The 21,672-nt window shown below is 38.2% G+C and overlaps 1 protein-coding gene across 1 annotated transcript in view; it reads right to left on the bottom strand.

The window, feature by feature from the left end:
• Positions 1-21,225, bottom strand: part of LACC1 (laccase domain containing 1) — a 249,385-nt gene extending 228,160 nt beyond the window's left edge. Inside the window, exons 1-2 of the mRNA XM_044071708.1 lie at positions 20,649-21,225; positions 5,749-6,377 (exon numbers count right to left, since the gene is read on the bottom strand). Of these exons, the coding sequence (XP_043927643.1) occupies positions 5,749-6,313 (565 nt within the window). The 5' untranslated portion in view covers positions 6,314-6,377; positions 20,649-21,225. The remainder of the gene's footprint in view (positions 1-5,748; positions 6,378-20,648) is intronic.
• Between the last annotated feature and the right edge of the window lie 447 nt (positions 21,226-21,672).

The following is a 21,672-nucleotide window of genomic DNA, read 5'->3' as shown; positions in this document are numbered from 1 at the left end:
ATATATATATATATATATATATATATATATATATATGTGTGTGTGTGTGTGTGTGTATATATTCTATTCTATATACACACTATATTTTATATATATATATCTTTATATGTGTATTTTATATATATATATATATATATAGATATATGTATATAAATATATATATAGATCTATATATATGTATATATATATAGATCTATATATATAGATATATATATAGATCTATATATATATATAGATCTATATATATATATATATATATATAGATCTATATATATATATATATATAGATCGATATATATATATATATAGATCTATATATATGTATAGATCTATATAAATATATATATATATATATATATATATACACATAGCTAATTTTATAATATATATATATATATATATATATATATATATATACACACACACACACACACACACACAAACACACACACGAACTGAATTTGAACAAAGGACTTACAAACCTCTGAAAAGAAAGTTTTGTGAGCAACATGTGTTGTAGAAGTATATAAAACTGCTTTGTAAGGAAAATTTTACACCTGAAGATGCAATGAACACATCCGTGGAAATAACCCAGAGGGACTTTAGTAGCTACACCAACAGAACTGGTAAATGTCTATTCATTCTTTTAGGAAACAAGTATGCTTTAGGTATGGCAGGCTGTCTCGCACAAAACTGATACGTTAGCATAAATGAAATAAAACACCATACAAAAGGATATTAAAACAACAGGCTACTGGAAGAGTAATAGGAAGATGAATAACAGCCATAGGGTGTAAGATGGTAAGCATGAATCATAACAGCCATAAAAAGGTAGTTAGAGAGAGTGAAGAAGGCTCAGATAAAATGGAGCCAAGAGAGGGGTAAGAACAATAACCTTACGCAACTAACAATACACAGCGTGAATTAGACAGATAAATTATTTTGATCATTTTAGATGTGAAGTGAGCAATAACTTAAGGTAGGGCTGAACACAGGAATAATTTCCAAGAAAGAATATAAAAGACTGTTTCCACCCAAATCACTAGACAAATCTGACTGGTTCCAAGAAGAAGAATAGCACTGCCTATTATACATCCAGCACATCTTGCTAAGGATGACCCAAAATGAATTTAATGAAGACGGTGGACTGAGATTACCAAGAGTGTGACTCCTGTGAGATGTTTAAGTACCTTGTTCTCAGAGCTATGCAATATCATTTTCCTCAAAAAACATACACTTCAGTTAACACTAATTCCAGCTACCAATTTTATGCCAAAATGTCATCAAATCCTGATTCAGGGATAAATTCCCTGACCAGCACCTCCCTTGCCTAAGGAGCAAGCTTTATCCCCCCCCCCCCCACCTTGCTCTCTGGTCACTGTTCTCCCTGTCCATACTAGTGCTTCTGGTCTCCTTGCTGAACTATAGGTACTGAAAAGGAACAGCTAGCTCTACTTGACCTGGGTCAGCCCGCTCCATTTGTACTTGCTGCACTCAGGCTCTCTCCACTCCCCTACTCTACCCCCATTCCCTCCCACCCAAATACATTTATTCATACCCTAGCTCCAACTCCTAGCCTCATCCTAAGCAATCACAAACTAGCTCCTCCTCCACCTAGTTTAGTCCAAATTCTCCACAAACTAGCTCCTCCTCTATAGTAACCCCTTAAACACATACACTTTTTATCCTAGTCCTGTAAAATACAACATACCATATTTAAATTTTAACACATTTCAAACCTTACTAACACTAGCACATGCCACTTCTCCTCAAATTTGCACAACTTAACCCGGCTTCAGTATTGCCCACCTATGTAACCCAGCATGGCAAATATTCAAACAGTTACTCAAACATTCGGCTAGCCTCATTGAAACATACTATGCTTTCTAAAATGACAGATTCCTGACAATGCTCTTGCACCTACACCAAAGCTATATCTGGCCCTATTTCTGAACTAAACATTAACTAGCCATGTCCAATATTCCCTTCACCCACAACCTAAACCAGTGTGGAGACATACACCCCAACCCAGGAACCCCTCTAGACCACACCCCACCTCAAATACCATCCCCAAAACAGTTGATATTAATCACCCTAAATATATGCAGCTTATGTAATAAAAATAACAAAATTCCAATCATGGCTATTACAATACTCTCTCCCTGGACATAGTTGTTCTGACAGAGACTTAGTTAAAACCACATATCAAAGACACAGAACTCTTCTGACCCAACTACAACATACTCAGAAATTATATAATCAACAAAAGGTGCAGCATTAATTTATTTGAATACCTATACAATTTTACCTCTCAGTAAATCTATCCCCACCTTTGGTAATGCTGAAAAACTCATAGCATTACAAAAAAAATAAACAATCATAAACAACTCCATATTATAACAGTATACATTTCCCCAGGCCAAAAATATCCCAATTCTGGAAGATATTCTTTAAGTGACTAAAAACATAATGGGAGATGTCAATACTGATTGACTACACCTATCATCTAACTCACCAACAAATAGTATCTAATTTCACAGCTTTGCACAACTAACCTCTCCTATTAGACTACAAAACAACAACCTAAACTTAACCCTAGACTGGATTCATGTCTCTGACCCCAACTCCAATACTTCTCAACACATTAAGCTACCATTTATCTGCATATACTTCTAGAACCACCTCCCAAAAGCCCAAAATTCACACCTACAAAACATCCAGAAACCTGAAAAATTTCAGTCAAAACTTTTCAATACCATATTAAAATTATGTAATTGATATCCATTAAAAACTCTACCTCTTGATGACACTGTCAGCTATTTTAATAAAATCTTCCTAGACACCCTCAACAACACTATGGCACTGTTGGCACAGCCTACTATGGCTGACATACTGCTGGCTTTGCAGAAACCTTTGAACCTATTGAATGACAACGGTCTTTAAAAGTAAAGGGCTTGTGTACTGTTGTACTTGGCATATTACTGAATCAAAACTTTTAAGTGTTTTACGGCAACTTATTTTTTTCAAGCAAACTATAACATGTGCAACAGCACACAGACTTTTTTTCACACATTAAGGGAATGCAAATCTCTATGAAGGGATTTAAGTAATGTTCTTTAAACAAATGAAAGGGGACAACTGTTTCAAAGCAAATACAGACACAAGAGTGAATGGGGTACTGGTTGGGGGGGGGGGGCAGTCCAGGAGGATACTGATTTTTAGATACTGGATGGCTTGTTTGGAGAGAAGATAAAAGAAGAACTGAACAACTGGATTTGTAATGTCGTCTCACAGTAAGACGCTGTCCGGTTTGATTATCAGCTAGAGCGTCTTCTGCGTGGAGACATCCGTGAATGGGCGTACCTTCGTTGAAGGTGGCAAGCCGGTACGTAATAATCAACTGCCAATCATTAGTGAACCGGAGTTCCGATTAGTGAACCGGAGTTCCGCTGTGGCAACCCCTAACCGGGAAAAGCCGAAAGACACAAACAAACAAACAATCAGCATACATAATTTCAGCTTGCTAAACCTCTGATGTAGGTTAAAGTCAAAAAGAATAATACAAAGTATGCTGGTATAGCAAAGGCATAACAGACGTATACAAGGCAGACAAAAGTGCAAGGGTGCAAGCAAAAGGAATACAGACAAGGGCATTTATATATCCAAGATGATTCCTAACCAGGCACTTAATGATAAGCCAAGGTTGGCCATCAATCAGGTCAGGTAATGTGGCACTGAATATACAGCTAGAACTAATTAATTAACAGTTAAAATGCATGCTCTAACAGTGCGCTCGTTACACAGGATGTCTTGTAATGCTTTAGAGGTATTTTAGTGTTCCAGGTCCACTAGTGTCTGGCACTTAAAAAAATATCTTAACTGGGTAAGCCCACTGATTACACAGTCCTTTTTCAGGGATGACCCAAAGTTTAACAGTATCTTAGCAAGTCTCAATATCATGCTTTAACAGTGAAAATAATATGTTTTCTTCCATTGTGAAATTGTCGCTGCAATAATGTACACTCATTTTTACTGTACAAACTGTAGCATGACAAATACTGAAAAGTACTTTATTTCTGCAACTTAGTTGTTCTGCGGTGGTGACCCCCAATGGTAAAAACTGAAAGGAGAGGAAGAAGTTGTCTATGGTTGAAACTGTCAGCATAGGCAACACTGCCGAATGATACTCTAAATGATTATTGTCAGTAGAATACAAATCACTATTAATGTCGTCCACCTATGTAGTTGCTTCAATTCACTCAGCTACTTGGGTAGACAACAGCAGTTGAAGCCAAGTGCACACCTTTCTTCAGCCCATGAAAGACCTATGTCCTAGCAACCACACTTCTCTAAAATCTCAAGAAGAATACACAAGAGTATACACTTAATAAGTAGCCATTGTGTTACAGCACTATGTTTTTTGTGGATGGGAAAACTAAACTTTTTGCAGTAGCACTGTGTTTCTAGTTACCAAGTCAAATTTTGCAAACAGCGCAGAATACCAAAATCAGTTGGCCTGCACATCATTACCTGCAGCATGCAAGCTTCTATTTATCATCATTATGCTTTAGAACAATTCCACAGCTGCTCATTGAGACAAAAAGAAAATATCTGCAGGTGTCAACAACACAAGAAGGAATATGGTGCCAGAGGATATAATGTCTTTGAACAGGGTTTGTGAGCAGATATTCAGGTAATGGCATATACTTAATACATGTTCAGTTGAACTGTTCATAATTTAAATATTAAGTATAGTTACAGCTATTCATGACTTATTTTAAGACCAAAATGAAAAAGTAATTGAGAAGTATAATGCTATCTTAAGGGGTACAATTAATGAAGCAAAATTTGTAACAAATGCAACAATCAGACACGTTAAACCTCAAACTCCACTGACTACATCATAACACATACTGGCCTGTAGGCTCGAGTGACCACATTGCCTAATTTCAAAATGAAACAAACCTAAATGCATGCAACTACAAAATTTAAAGTTATAAACAGCTGGACTGTATGACATAACCATATTATGACTGCAGGTTGTTTGCCCAAAGGGCTGACAGAAGACTACTTATATAATGCAAAAGTTATGTAATGTACACCCCCCATGCAGGGGAGGTGTGCATTTCTATATTCCTAAATTATAAAACCAATTACAAGATCACTGTATTTCAAGATATGTCAGAGCTGCCCTTTCAGATTTTTTCGGAATACAGGGCCATACCCAGACATGAAGAAGGCCTGTTTTCTACCATTGTACACAATGGTAAATATAGCTTTCTACTGCCAAGAGATCAGGCTTCAGCTAATAAACAGTGTTTTTAAAAAAAATTCCTTCAGTCAAGCAAGAGTCTGCGAATCTGATCTGAATGAGGAAATTTACTACTTTATGTTACTCTACAATGATTCGAAATCTACAGCTAATTACACTGCAGATTACTACTTGTGACAGAAATGGACTCAAGAATAACTGTTCTGATTTGTGGTCCTAATTCCTTTAGCCCCAAGGTAAAACTGGAGCAGTGTAAATCACCTCTGACCAGTCAATCAAGTAAAAGCATTCCTCTGTGTGAATATCTTATGTCTAAACAAAATGACAGATGCAAAAACCACTAAAGATTTACCAGTCATTACGCTGGCGCTTCTTCGGAGTAGACCTAATCTCAAGTATTACAATAAGTCTTGGAATTAGAACATAGCTCTGATACAAACATGCAAGCCATAAGCATTAAAACATTCAGAAAATACCTGGAATTATACTTGAATGCAGAATTGTTAGTCCACTTTTAAGACTTGGCTGCTTTCCTAGAAATGTCTGTATGTCTCTCTGAACATCATCTGCTTGTTCAGCAAGAAGGCCTCCATTACCGTACAGAGAAACTGGCTCTTGTAAGACGTTTCCCACAGAGTCTGTATGAATATATTCAAAGTCAAACTGATACACTGCTGTAAATAGTTCTTCAAGATACAATGCTACTATTGGTTTCCTTTGAGCTGGTAATACCATCTTAATGGTACTTAGGTTCAGTTCATCGAGTTTCTGCTTAATGGTATACAATATGGCGGCCATACTTTGTTGAGTCAACACTTCAACTTTAAGTTTTGCAAAGTGAGAATTTTTAATGATCTTCCATAGTCCTTCTTGGATGTCTAGAGAATCAAGATGCTGTTGACAATATATCACATAAACTGCTAGGGGTTGTAACCTAGAGTTGTTTACAAAACATGTACAGTTTGCCAGCAACTTCTGTATACAATCACTCTGTAAGTCAATATGCAGGCTAGAAAGGTCAAGTATCACAGTTTCGGACATGCTAATAAGAAGTCTTTGGTAAGCTTTTTTAATGAGACAATGGTCCAGAAATCAGGAAGTTATTCTAAAGGAAAATAAAAAAGAAATATAAATGTTACAAACAAGACTAAATACAATACTGTATCATGTTTTACATTACTTTTGTATTTACAATGCCAGAAATCTCAAGATGAGATACCTGACCTTGAGGAATCCTGCATTTGGAGCACATTCATGTCTGTGTAATTACTGAAACTTGTTTTAAATGTTCAGAAAGCACCCCTTCCATACCAAAGTTTTGTGGCTACCATGCCTTCAGACTGGATGTCAACAGGGGTGGCGTCTCCATATATATGTTAGTGACCATATCATCTTCAGACAGTTTCTTACAGACTCACAAATGGAACTCACCGAGCTCCAAATCACACTAAACAGGGCCAATTATCAGTTCACGGCCTGTTAAAAGGACAACCTTTATGTTCCCTGAAAATCACATAAGGTTTCTAAATGTACTTGGAACTCCCTATAAATTAGAACTCCATCATTTGGGAGACTAACTACCAGTCAATAAACCCAAAAGTTTGCAGATTTAATTAACAAAAACTCCCTGAACCAGATTAATAAACCCACCAGAGGCAACAATAACCTTGACCTAGACCTTAAAAATAAAGCATCTTCATGTACTACTCTCCTGATACTTCCTTCCTCAATTAAAGTAGGATTATATCACCTTCACTTTTAAAATCTCTATCTTGGAATTCAAGGGTTTCAAATGAACAAATCTCATTAAATTCTATAACAAATATTTTAAATTCTTTCATAGCTGCATAACCCAATTCGTGGTCAAAACAGGTAACTTCACAAAGGAGTTCTATGTCCACTTAGACAACTAAATAGAACTGACCGTTTCAATCAGATCTACTTGTCATGGGAAATTTAAAAGAAAACCACCCTGATGATACAAAAACATAAATAAATTCTACAATAAAAAAATATTCAGTAGATCACAAGAATCTCTAATGAAAGAAAACATCAAAAACGGAGTAAAAACTTAACACTACTAAGGCAGTCCATGAACTCAGGTTAGCACAGCATTATGGGTAAGGATGATTCAAGGTGCTCTGGCTGCAAGAATTTAAGATTACAAGCAGCAATCAATGAATAAATGGCCTCGCATACAAGGACAATCAATGAGGAAACCCGGGACAATGGACATGCTCCACCCAAAAAATCCAAACCACCAAAACACACAATCCACTTAAACCTTCATAAATGATATACGGACGGCTGGAGGGTGGATAGATTTATTACTCACCTCTATGTTGACTGGAATGAATTCAATCCCGTCATGGGTCCATGTGGCCTCTCGGAGCCTCAAATCTCAAGAGAAGAAGAGAAGATGGGATGGGGATGGTTTACCCCGATTTCCTACCCTCTGTGTCTGCTGGCTGGACACAACAAACAAACTAAGTACAATTTTTTCATATAATAAGGGGTGTATGTAGCCAAAAAATTTGGGCTAGGCTTATAAATGCCTTAGGGCAGATAGCCTAGTATAAACCTATAAACCTATGAACCTATAAGGAGAATTACCACTCAGAAATTTTTATGAAGGAGTAACTGCCATGAGCTGACTCAAAAATAAAAATTAAATCTCTGTCAAACTGGTTCAAACGGTATATTTGTGAGATTTTCCAGCATAAAAAATAGAAATGGTGGTCACCTGTTAGAAGTGCTCTGAATCTTGATCTAGCTATGCAGCACACTTTGGTCATGTTCCACACTGAATGTGCCCTGGATAACATATGAATGCAGTCACATGATATACTATCAACACTAATTACAAGTGCAGGATTACAGCTTTTGGATAGGATGTCATAACAATCCTGAGTAACATCCCATAAATGTGTTTTAGACTGTGTGAGACAAGCAGTTCTGACAATCTGCTAGAATTTCAGAATATGTGAAGAACCTCAACAGCCCACTCAGAAAGGCTTCATAGACAGTACAATTACGATTTATTCACAGTAAGAAAGAGGAATAACACACACATACAAAGCAAAGTAAGCAATAAGTTTAAAATAATTTATACTGCAGGGACTATATTTTTAGATCAGGCATCTACAGACATAGTAAATCTGTTTTTACTGCTCCATGCCAGTTATCACCTGAAGAGATGTTTAAAGCATTGTATTCTATCAATCCAGGTAGTGTAAAAATTATGTTGTGATATTAGCAACAAGAAATAAATGTTAACACTAAAATGACATTGCAGAAGTGTCAAGAACATAGTATGACACTGACTGCATATTTATACATGCAACACATTGCAAACAAATGGCTTTTTATAGCACATACTGTGCATTTGTGCACAGTTGTTTGTTTTACTCTACTAAGGCTGTTTTCTCAGTAAAGACAAACTTACTTAATTTTACACAAATCATATACACTGTTACTCTAGAAAAGGCAGATTAGTAGGCACTTATACCGGACATTTGTTTCACAAAGAAGGATTCACTAACAATGAGCAAGTATATGTGAAATACAGCAGGATTACAAACAGTCTCAGACTGGCAATAGAATGCACGAAATTTTCAGGTTCAGATAAATTGAGAGTAAACAAGATTATATGTAGCCAAGTCTGACCCTAGGTACAGAACAAAAATATGAATGTTAAACTTCCTCTTTCATCTGTACTTCCTCCTATAAACAATTCTAATTCTGGTCAATATGTAACCATGCCGTAACAAAGTCTGAATTTAGTACATTATGGAAATAGTTCTTCATTTAAATGCCCTATAGTTAGTTTCCAGAGTCATTTTGCAGCTGTCATTTCCAACATTAAACCAAGCTAGCAATTCTCAAAATATCCTTGCTAGCCCAGATAAAAGAAATGAAGTGATTTAAGATGGAACACAGATGTAACAAAACAAGCAATTTATTGACTGTGCTGGTAACCACAACTCTGAACTGTCCACAGTTTGCCGGATGTCTGTGACTTACTTACCTCTGTCCCTCATACAATACTTATAGATGGCATTATATAGCATATTTCAAAAGAAAGTCTAGTCACTCAACAACACTTTAGCTGGTGGTATGGTACCTTAAAGTTTGGGATGGAAGGAGATGGAGTAAACTATTTACTCCATTCTAAAAATAAACTCTGTGCACGTGTGTGTGTGTGTGTGTGTGTGTGTGTGTGTGTGTGTGTGTGTGTGTGTGTGTGTGTGAGAGAGAGACATGGGACTGGAAGCCAAGCTTAAAAAAATTCTGAAGATGATGTCATAATGTATCAGTAGATGGTTGAGTGGGGCGAAAAGGCTAAGATGTATGCTGTTCCGGAAACGTATAAATGAATATTTCCAATCACATCTGAACAGTACACAAGACAGATTCCATATGTGATGCAGGAAACTTGGGTTTGAATATCAGCCCATGTTCTGTAGGGACTACTTTATGGGGAACAAAGAATTATACGTATGGTGGACAACTCTCCCTTCTCAAGGAGGGGAGAAGCTAGATGATTTATAATGCTATATAGTCCATAGTGGAGATGGAAAGGTCAAACAACAAAAATACACCTACTACCCTAGTATCAAAAAGTGTTACCAGTGGGGTGCAAACAGGTACTTTCATGACAGCTCCCTTGTAGTGCTGTTACTGCATGAAGTGCATAGGAGGCGGAGGGTGGGTTAACCATGATTAGGTTAAAAACAAATAAAAATAAATATTTCTCTGCAGTATCATAGCCTGGGATCTCACCTCCAAACTCTCATCCCTTGTAAAGTGAAATGTCTAGGTAGTCCATTATGCTCCTGGAAACAAAAGATCAACAGGGAAAGGATTTAAATACACTACATTCCCTAGAGACAAACTAAAATATCTAAAGTGGTTCTGAATCAGCTTATTGAACTCAGCAGTATGAATTAGTTTAAATTAGTCAAATAAAGCTAAAACTGATCAATGTACATTACTGGCTAAACAGTTTCTAAATAAGCCATGCACCTGTAATACTATCAGACAGAGGGATCACATAAACACACAAACTATATTTAAATTTGTATATATTTTACTGCATTCAGCAGTTAAAATGGTTTAGGCAGGGGTCAAAACAACATGCCCCTGCAAATGTGGGGTAACCCCCTTTATACTTGTTTTGCTTTTTGATAAAGTTATTTGGATTAAGTGGAATCCTGCTGCACATACCTCTCAACTGTCTGGATTTTCAGAGTGTCAAGCTTTTTGATTCATTTTTTGTTCTGTTCCTCATACAATTTGTGGTTTTCTACCGAATCACTTAGGATTGAAGTCATTAAATAATGACGTGCATTTGAGTTTCAAACTTTGTATCCTTCTGAAAATGCATGCTAACACAAACCCTGCTATTCTAGCAAAGGTCTAAGTTTATAAGAGCAATATTTAAAATCTGGGCATGTGTCCCCTCCCCCATTATTTTAGGCTTTGTCCAGATTTCTTGCACTAAGAGGTTGGGAGGTATGCTGTTATGGTGTTCGCACAAGATGATCTATAAATGTCTAAGACATAAATAGTATGTTATAAATTTCACTATTTTTCAGTGTTATGGTTCACAGCTATGTGAAGGGAAAAATATGCAGAGCTATAATTCTAAAATTACCATTTACATAAAAATGCAAACATAAAATGGTATTCAGTAAGGACTATTTTGCCCATGCAGCCCTCTTACTTTTCAACAACTGGATGATCAACAGGCAATTTTTTTCCACGTTCACAGAAACTAATCAGTGTTTATTCCATCCACTTTATTAAATCCTTTGCAGTTCTAATACACCAACCTTTTTAAGAATTCCACACCTGTGGATCCACTACATTTTCTCAACAAAAGGGGAAAAAAACAACATTTCCTCATGCTGTTTCAAACTATGCTTACATTGTACATTCTTGTTCTTCTACACTTTTTTTGGAAAGATGCTACCCACCTGGTATTCAAATATAACCATGTGATACAAACCAAATATTGCTAAGGAAACACTCAAACAGTCCACAAATGAAAGATGCTGAAGGAACCAAACCAAAGCAAAGCACAATGTCCTCACAAAATCCAGATATGAAGTATTTATTACACACTTTTCGTTCATCCACTGTCGGAACTTCTTCAGATAAAAAATTGTTTAAAAGTCTTTTAAAATCAGTCACATGGTAAAAAAAAATATCACCAATCCAACATTTTTGCAATTTATCCAATTAAACATAGTCCCCCAATGTTAACCTTTTTGTTCCCATTTTACTTCTCTTATAGCATATAGAAGAACATTTATAAACATTATGCATATAAAAAATGTTATCTACAGGTTGATTACTAATATATATATATATATATATATATATATATAAACGTATTTTATATATATATATACATACATATATATATATATATACACATACATATACATGCATACATATAATACACACACATATATATATATATATATATATATATATATATATATATATATATACACACACACACACACACACACACACACACACACACACACACACACACACACACACACACACTGTTAAAATTCCATACTTCATCTAGAAAATCTTTTAAGCTCCAAAATACAAGAAATTGAACACATACAAAATGGGAACAAAAAGGTTAACATTGGGGGAATATGTTTAATTGGACTACTCTTTTACAGACCCCCCTCAAGCCATATCCTAACCCTTCACTATCCTCCTATACCACAACACATCTACACTTTACCCACCTCACTCACAGCCTCTTCCATCACCTTTCATAACCATCCTCTCTCTTTCCATTCACAACCACCTCCTTATTCCTTCAGTCGCACCCACAACTATCATATGGTATGGATGTGTAAAATCTTTCCATAATGGTACATGTCCTTGCCTTCACTGCTGCAAAAGGATTCCCTGCAGCAGAAGCCTGACATCTGGCCAGTCTTCCAAAGACTTCTGAATTTAAAAGGTATGTCGAATGTCACCATATGCTCCCTGTGTAATGTAGGGCATAAGATGACATTCAAGCCTACCAAAAACAGGACTAATTGCCCCAGGAGGAACACCAGTCCAAGAGGTAACATATGCATCCAAGAAGGCAAAGAACTAAATGATGGAGGGAGGGAGGGAATATTGCAGCAGTGACGGCAAGGATATCTACCATTATGGTAAGATTTTACACAACTGTACTATGTCCTTACATTCACTTGTGCAGTATTCTTAACTATATGGGAGACTGCCAAAGCTCAAGACGAAACCTGGAAGGAAAGGGCAGAAGAGTCCCCTAAAAAAACATGAAGAATGGAACTTGTAGTGATTGGCAAAGGTATGCACAGAAGTCCAGGTAGCTTCTTCAAGAATAGAATTAGTATCTAAGCCTTTGAAAAAAGCACCAGAAGACGCCATAGCTCTAGTAGAATGAGTGTAGCAAAAAGAAATAGCCTTAGATATCCAAGAAATAGTTTGCATGGATACAGCAAGCCCCAAAGATCTAGGATGAAAAGAACCAAATAACTGATCAGATTTTCTAATAGCCTTGGTCATATCCAAATAAACTAAGTTGCCTACACATGTCCAAAGGATACAGTACCCTCTCAGTGTCAGTTTGCGGAGAAGGGAAAAAAGTACATAGATTAATAGACTGATTAAGTGATAGCTCATTAACTACCTTTGGCATAAAAGAAGGATTACTGCACAATGATACTCTGTCCTCATGAAAAATCAAAAAAGGAAGACAAGCCATAAGGGCCTGCAACTCAAACACCTGTGTGGCAGAAGTACGTGCCAACAAAAGAACAGTCTTCCAATAACAATGCTGCAAAGAAGCTGAAGTAGCAGGCTCAAAAGGAGCCCAAGTCAACTTCTGCAAAACAAAATTATGATCCCAGGGAAGAGGAAAAGGCTTCCTGTTCTAATATTAAGGACGCCTTTAAGAAACTGTTTCACCTCAAATCTAGCAGCTAAAGGAGGAGAAAAAGGCAGACAAGTAGAGTCAGTTGATAGATGGGCCTTAATAGAAGAACAGGTTCGAATAGGTCAAACCATCATTAAACAACTCACACATAAAAGAAAGAACCAAAGAAGCATCCACAGTAAGTGGTTCCAGGTTACAAGAAAGACACCAAAAGGAAAACCTCTTCCACTGGGATAAGTAGGATTTCCTAGTTGTAGGTTTCTTGGTCTCCTGCAGAACTTGCAGCACATCTTCAGAAAAAAGGTGCCTATTAGGAATCAAATTCCTACCACCCACAGTGTCAACTGAAGTGTGGACAGGTGGGGATGGATAGGAGATCCCTTGTCTTGTGTGATTAGATCCACCCTGTGAGGTCACTTGCGATGATTGCCCCTGGCTAGATGCGGAAGAGGGAACCAGTGCCATCACTGCCAAAAGGAAGTCACTAACAAGATTTTGGAAGCATCCTGTTGACGTTTGAAAAGGAATTTCGGAATGAGAGGAAGGGGAGGGAATGCATAAAGAAACATCACCTTCCAATAAAATGAGAGGACATACACCTTTCACACCAGAGGACCTGAGACTCTAACACAAAACAGAGGAAGCTGTCTGTTCAGATGGGAGGCAAAAAGATCCACTTGAGGAGTACCCGACTGGTGGATAATGTCCAGAAACACATCCTCCCTGTGAAACATCCATTCGTGGGACTGAGTTAAGGGCCTGCTCAGTGCAACTGCCACAATGTTCTGACCAGAAGCGATATAAAGTACCAGAGGAGTCACTTGACACACAGCAAGATCCCATACCAAACGTGCCAACCAGCAAAGACAAGATCCTTTCCTCCCTATTTGTAGATATACCACATTACTGTGGTGTTGTCTGTAAATACCTTGAGAAGCCCTGGAAAAAAAAAGAGAGACTGAAAGGCTTGAAGAGCTGGCAGAAGGCCTCACATCTCTGACACGGATGTGCTCCTTCTGCCGACGAGGCAACATATCCCTTATACCTTTGGGGAGCCAAAAGTCAACCCCCATCCCATGTCTGAGGCATCTGTGAACAATTCCCGAGGGGAAAGCGGAGGATGAAAAGGGAACCCCTGGATTCAGAGACAACTGCTGAATCCACCAGAGAAGTTCTTCCCTGAGACAAGGAAGAAAGGAACTACAAATTCTAGAGATGAGCATGTTAAAGCCACAATGACTTCAGAAACCACTGAAACTTTCTCATATGGAGTTTGGTCAGAGGAAGCATCGGAATGGTGGATGCCAAGAAACCCAGAAATCTCAGAAACTCCCCAGCAGTAATGGAAGCCAAAGAAGAGTGTGAAAGAAAGAAATGAGAGTTAAGGCCTTTGGAGGGGGCAGGGATACAAGCATTGACACTGTCTGAACCTTGCGACCCAGGAAAAACGATCCTGAGAAGGAGTCAGAGAAGACTTTTTGAAATTTATAGTGAACCCCAGGCTCTGAAGAAAGGATATGGCAAAATGAAGATTTTGCAATAGGGGCTGAATCAACAGATCATCCAAGTAAGGAAATATGGGTCTATATTATGACATCGAAAACACCGTTAACCGAACAGCTTTATAAAATCGAAAATGCCAGTAATAGAACTCGCTTTTGTGCGGGGCTGTGCCCCCCACACCCCCACTAATTATATATACCAACTCCAAGATTGCACTACAGTGAGGAAAGGGCACATTTTCCAATCTTCACTGTACCACAATCTCACAAAACACACTTCTATTACCACCATTTTTGATTATAACGCCGTTTGATTAAAAGCTTTTTCAATGCTGTAATATAGACCTGGAAATATTTGGATCCCTTAAAAAGTCTGCAAAAGGCAATCACAGAAACAAGGCATTTGGTGAACACCCTTGGGACAGCAGAAAGGCCGAAGGGCAAATAAGAGAACTAAAAATGCCAGGAAGCAACAGATAAACACAAAAACTTCCTGAAAAGAGGACAGATACGGAGATAAGCATCCTTGACATCCAAAGACACCATATAAGCCTGAGGGAGCAAGAGGAAACAGAATCTGAAGGGACAACATCCAAAAAGAAGGTACCTTTAGAAAAGTGTTTAGATGACAGAGGTCTAGAATAGGTCTCCAAGTGCCCTCTTTTCTAGGCTACTAGAATCAGTCAGTAGTAGAACCCTTTCACCCTTTGGGAAACAGGCACTTCAAGATCTCTTGTCTCAGGCTACTATTCAAGAAAAACCTCTGGTAAAAAGGGAAGGTGTTCCTGAGGAGGGTGAGGAATGCCCATAAAAGGAGGATGGGATTTCCACACCACAAAGCACCCTTGACGAAAGATCAGACCCCAAGAATACCAATTGACCTGAAGCCAAACCAGAAGAGAAAGATGAACAGAAAGAGGAATGAGGCTGGGAAGGGACGGATAGTCACACAACGCCTGGTTTGTTCAGAAAGAAAAGCTTCAGAGTCCCCAAAAATTGAGTAGCCTTAGCAGGAGGAGCCCGTTTGCTAATCTTCTTACCTTTAGTAGAAGGATGCGATTGCCTACAAAGGCAGGCATAGCAGGGTAGTTTCTCTGAAATTTAGCAACAGGAGAAACAAACATGTTTAAGCTCCTGTAAGACCTTACCCTTATGCTGAAGGGACTTAAACAATCCAGCAGCAGCTTCCCAAACAAAAGTTTAGAATTCAGAGGAGCATCCATCAACTTAGCTTTAATATCATCAGGTAGAGGTCAAAGCCTAAGCCAAGAATATCTCCTCATTACTGAACTAAAAACAGCTACCCTAAAAGAGGCATCTAGGCATTATAACTACATTTGACAGAATGATGAACAACTTAAAGTACCTAGCAAGAAAGAACAGACATTTTACCCTCAGAGTCTGGAAAATCAGAAATAAGCTGACAGGCCTGAGAAAGAAGAGCCACAGCATACCTAGACATATAGGTCTGATAATTAATAGCCCTAAAAGCTATAGTAGCAGCAGGGTAAATCGTTTTGCCCAACCTGTCCATAGTTCTGCTGTCCTTGGCAGAAGGCAATAACGTGGGTGAAGGAAGCAACTGAGACAGTTTAGCAGAGCCTACGGATATTACCAAGGGGTCAGCAGCAGAACATTTATATAAAAAGGAACAATTCTCAGGAACCCTATAAAACCTATCAGGCTTCTTGGAAGCAGGAGGGAGAGAATCAGGTACCTAAGAGACATTGGAGAAAGCATCCAGTAAAGCAGCCAGGACAGAAGGAATAGCCGCAGGTTTAGGAGAATCCAACTGCAACAACTCATAGTACCTCTTACGGGTAACAGACACCCGAGTACAATCCCACTTAAAAAAAAATCCTTCATCCTAGAGTACGTCCCCAAAGGAAATTTCCTCTAAAGGAACATCAGGCTAACAAATTCCTCCTCTTCTAACCCACAGTCCAAAGGAAAAGGAATTGGAGTACAATAAGTTAGGGATTAGTCAGCAGAATCTGACTCATCCTTAGAAGAATCCTGGTCTCTAGGCCTTTAAGAAGAGTACAGGACCAAGGAGGAGCAGTAACTGAAACCCCATGAGGAGGCTTTAAGGACAGGCAGAAAACAACCCCTGAGTAAAAGCCTGCCACTCACTTTGTGGATCCCTAGGAACAGAAGAAACAGGTTTAGTTTTTTATTTCTTTTTTAAGGGACTGTCCTGAGAAAGCTGAGATCCAGGATGACAATTGAGAACCATAGCAGGAACTTCTTCCCCAACTAAAACTGAACTCCCCTAAGCCCCTCAGGAAAAAAAAAAAAAAAATCAACCATGGCTCCCCTCTGAACGTCCGAGGACACCTGCAAAGCCTCTTAAGATGTGCTGCCAGCTGGATCCTCACCAGCTTCCAACACAGTCCAAGCAGAGAAATCAGACAACACAGCTGGGCAGGCCTCAAGGTTTGTGACGTCCTTGGGAGAACAAACTGACAGAAGCTGGACAGTGGAAGATTCCAGTTGTACCTTTTTCAACTTCTTCTTCCCTAACAGCTGAACGTCTGGACGGAACACTCCTTCTGTACTATCTTTAGTGAGTAGCTTAAGACTCTGAAATCTTGGGCTAAAAGGATAGGGAAGAAAGTCTACTGTGCAGGGTTTCTGGAACTAATGCCTTACAAACAGAACAAGATGTATGGTATGGAGAAGCACCTTGGCAAAAAAGACACTTATCATGGTAGTCCCTATGGGGAATCCACACTGGCATTTCCTGGAGGACATTAACCCCAAAGAATACAAAAAACAAGAGAAAAACAAAATCCAAAATGCGGCACTTAACTTGCAAAAACAGCAAACAGGCATAGGAAGTCAATGGAGAACATAAATGCATTCAACTGGAAGAAAATGAACACAGGTAAACAGACCAACAGTGTAAAAAATATGTTCAGACTGGCAGCAAAGACATTCTGTTTTTGGTAAGCCTGAGCATCACCTTTATTAGGTTCATAGGTGTGTACTAGGCTAATGGCCCTGGAGCCTTTACAAGCCTAGCCCATAAGATTACCCTGGCATCGTGCCACCCGACCTTAGTTCCCAGTGCCTCTGTCCTGCCCATTTTTAAATTTTTAGTTTGTTATCTCCAGTAGTGCATAATAGATCCTGGTCTGTTCTAATACTGCACATTGCTTTTACCACATCTATATTTCTTAGTATTTTTCTTGATCTATTCCCTCTTCTATAATCTTCTAACAATGACACTTCTTGTCATATGGTGATGTTCAGCATACCTTTTAAATTCAGAAGTCTTTGGAAGACTGGCCAGACATCGGACTTTCGCTGCAGGGAATCCCTTATAGTTAAGGATACTGCAGCAGTGAATGTAAGGTCAGCTACCATTACTCCCATCTCCATAGGTTCTGAAGTCTACTTATTGTATGGAACTAAAATGAGCAAGATCACATTTATTTTTTGGTAAAGGGTTACATCACATTAAAAAATTGATCAGGTGGCCAAACAAATTTAGGCTGTGGGGCTTTGCTAGAAATACTTGGAGGTTCAGTTCTAGATTGAGGTGACGTATGTGTTTTTATTTATCGACAACATAAATATACGTTTAGTAAAAGTTCTACTGCCAGTTGTGAACAAATAAAAACATACAAAGTTTATTCCAATCCTGCTAACTAAACCACAGTTACAACTGTCAGGTATAGCGGTTCAAGGATAAAGGCATGTGTACCTTTTTACAGTGCAATAAGGACACATTTATTCTCATACAGCTATATAGGTGTGCACTGATTACAACAAGGCTTTTAATTTTATAGGTTGTACCAGGTAAAAAGGTAAATGTGCACATTTATGCCCTCCCTAGGGGCACAAACTTACATATATGCAAATTTTGACTGTTACAATTTTGGAACATCTGCTGTTTTCTGATAGTTCCCTGCTATGAGAAGTTGACAGTCATGTACATACAGACAAGAGAATCTGTTTGCAGTTTTTTGTACTTTGCCTGTGACAAATAATGCAATTTTATCAAAGCACAATCTTCAAAAACAGCTACAGTTTAAACAATTATACCAAATTAGACAATGTGATAACTGGTTAAAAGTGTATACAAATGATATGATGATGGTTTCACAGTAACAGAAAGGTTATAGGTATGTTATTATAATACAAACAGGAATTGCAACAGAAAGTGAGACAAAAAGCAGGGTTAGAGCAAATTTAGACAGGGGGTCAGGGGAGTCAAATTGATCAAAGTTAGGAAGTGAGTGAAGAAGGGACAATAAGGTATGAACAGATAAGAGAGACAGATTATCCTAGGGCTGAGAAAGAACAGAGCCAGATTGTGGCTAGAAAGTCTTTCAGAATGGTTTTAAAGGACTGGAGAGCGGGAATTGACCTGATAGATACAGGCAAGAAGTTCCAAGCCTTAGCAGATTTCATAGGTTTTTGGACATTGCATCTTTAAGCCTCAGTGTGAACATAGCTGTGTAGAATGGTACTTAGAGCAGGACAAGCAGATAGATGCTGGATAACTTTACTGGTGGTAAGAAGTTGGGTATATTTTAGCTGAAGGAATCGTTTTAACCAACAAATGAAACAAAACTTCTGTTGAAGCAGGCAAAAGGAAGAAAGTTCCACAGTAACCACACTTTATTCACACATAGGATTAAGCACTTTTGTAAGGTTGTAGCAAAACTTCATCAGAATGATTCTTTTTTTTTTTTTCTCATCAGTTTTGTTTCATTTGCTGGTTCCTATTTCGTATAGTTTTAACCAATTTAGGCTTTTAGTGCTATACACTGTTGGGTTCTAAAAGGGGTATTTCCTGCAAATTCAGCCACTTTAAAGCATTTTTCAAGTTCTGCTTTTTGTGATGCCTGGAGGTCATCAAGGATAGGAGTGCCATTAGTGAGAGGAGAAGGTAAGTAGTGGCAAGTGTAATTTTATTGTGTTCGTGAGAAAGTTTTGGTGATTTTTTAAATGCAATTTTGTATATATGCAAGTCAAATTAAAATTCTCATCCACTATCATCCCTAACAATTTGCTATAAGAAATTAGTTAAATTGTTATTTTATTAAGAGAAAGGATTTTAATTTTAAGACAAAGGGGATCTGGGAAAAAAATAAATATTTGGGGGTGTATCTTTGTGAGTCACAAAGCAATTTTAAAAGATCTCCGAGATACATGAACTCATACAACCTTACATCTCATCTGTCATTGCTTAAGTTTGTTATATCCCTCTTAACCCTTTCCTAAAAGTAGTGACTACTGGAGGAAAAGATGGTGAATTGCACTTAATAAACAATGACAATAATTAGAACTGTTTACTTCGGAAAATATACATTAAACCACGTTCTGTTATTGTCAATGTCCCCCCCCCCCCCCCAATTGTCCTTTGGTTGAGAACTATGCATATAGCTGAATTATTGCTATCAACAGTGTAACATACTGCCTTACCTTGTTAGACAGGACTATATCAGATAAATGAGCGACTTTTCTACGACTGTGAAGTAAATGAAATGATTGAACTAACTGAGCAAAAACAAAGTCCGGTTGCATACCTCTCAACCTTTTAGAAAGAAATCTGGACAAAGCTATCAGTAATTGGGGGATAAAGGCTCCAAAATATGGACATTGTTTAAATATTGCTCTTATAAACTTGGAAATTGGCAGAATAACAGGTTCTGCATTAGCATGATTTTTCTGAAGGGTATACAGTCTGAAACTCAAATGTCTGTCATTATTTTCTGACTTCAACCCTCAATGATTTGACAGAAAACCATAATTTAATAAAAAACGGACCAAAAATATGCGGCAAAATCTGCATATTCTCCATAGCATGTTTTCCAAATAACTACCGTGAGATGTGGTGTTTAACATTAGATTCGATCGCTCCCTACAATGAAAGCAATCATCTTTTCAGTGAAACAAGCAAAAACATTAAAATGATTACCTAGGCTAGAGCGCCTCCAAGTTTTCAAAACCAATCCGATGTCAGCAAAGGGGACGTCCTGCTCTGCGAGGAAGTTTCACAGTGAGTGCTTCTCAAATGCGATGCAATACCTTTTTCAAGAATATACGCTTTACAGTGGCGGCATTAACTTGTAAAGAGATTAAACAGAAAACGTAACATGTATTAGAATGACTTGCTGTCACTCACAGCCCAGTTCAACTCGGACTGGCTTTCACGTTGCTGCACTAGTGGTTCCACTACTGAGGGTGAAATCACGTGTAATCGGGGGCGGAGCAAGACTGGGAAATTCCAAGTTGCTGAAGGAACAGGTTAACAGTATGCAGACTTGAAAAAACATTATTTAAAACAAGGCAGTTTCTTCTTAAGCTACATTCCTTCGCAATTTAATGCGGCACGACAGTAATCGTACCAGGCGAGCTAGAGTGCATGACGGAAATCTGGCACCGTTTCCAGCGTGTACCCGAAAGGTCAAGCAAGTTTGTGTGTTCATAGGTTGGTACTAGGCTGTCAGCCCTAGGGCCTATACAAGTCTAGCCCCAACAATTCCCTGGCTATTTCTTCCCTGGACTCCTGTCTAGCAGGGTGACTGACATGATCCCCGGGGTGAATTTCCTTTATCCCATCCAATCATCAAGGTTCCTTTGGAAGAGGGCCAAAGAGGCACTCTGCTTGACATGTATGGGCAATCTGTTCCAGAGTCTGCGGAGTGTCTGTGTCAGGCACATACTTTACAAGAACGGAAACAGCACAGTGACCGCAACAATACGGGGGTATGTAGTAACGTACACAAGAGTTTGGGGACACGCACGCGGTACAATGGTAAAACAGAATAAAAGCAAAGGGTGTTGGGAATAAATGCATTGATTTTCTTTTTTCAGGGGACATTCCAAGAACAGCTGTCTGTTTAATATATGCAAGTAACAGAGCATACGTCTTAGCATTTAGACAGAAACACGTGATTGGTTGCGGACTAACTACTAAGTAAGAAACAGAAAAAAAAAAC

The sequence above is a fragment of the Protopterus annectens genome, chromosome 5.part0 (genome assembly GCF_019279795.1).
Source record: "Protopterus annectens isolate FY-2018-M chromosome 5.part0, PAN1.0, whole genome shotgun sequence".
Lineage (NCBI taxonomy): Eukaryota > Metazoa > Chordata > Ceratodontiformes > Protopteridae > Protopterus > Protopterus annectens.
The sequence above is the reverse complement of the archived record's forward strand: the minus strand, read 5'-3'. Positions and strand labels throughout refer to the sequence as shown.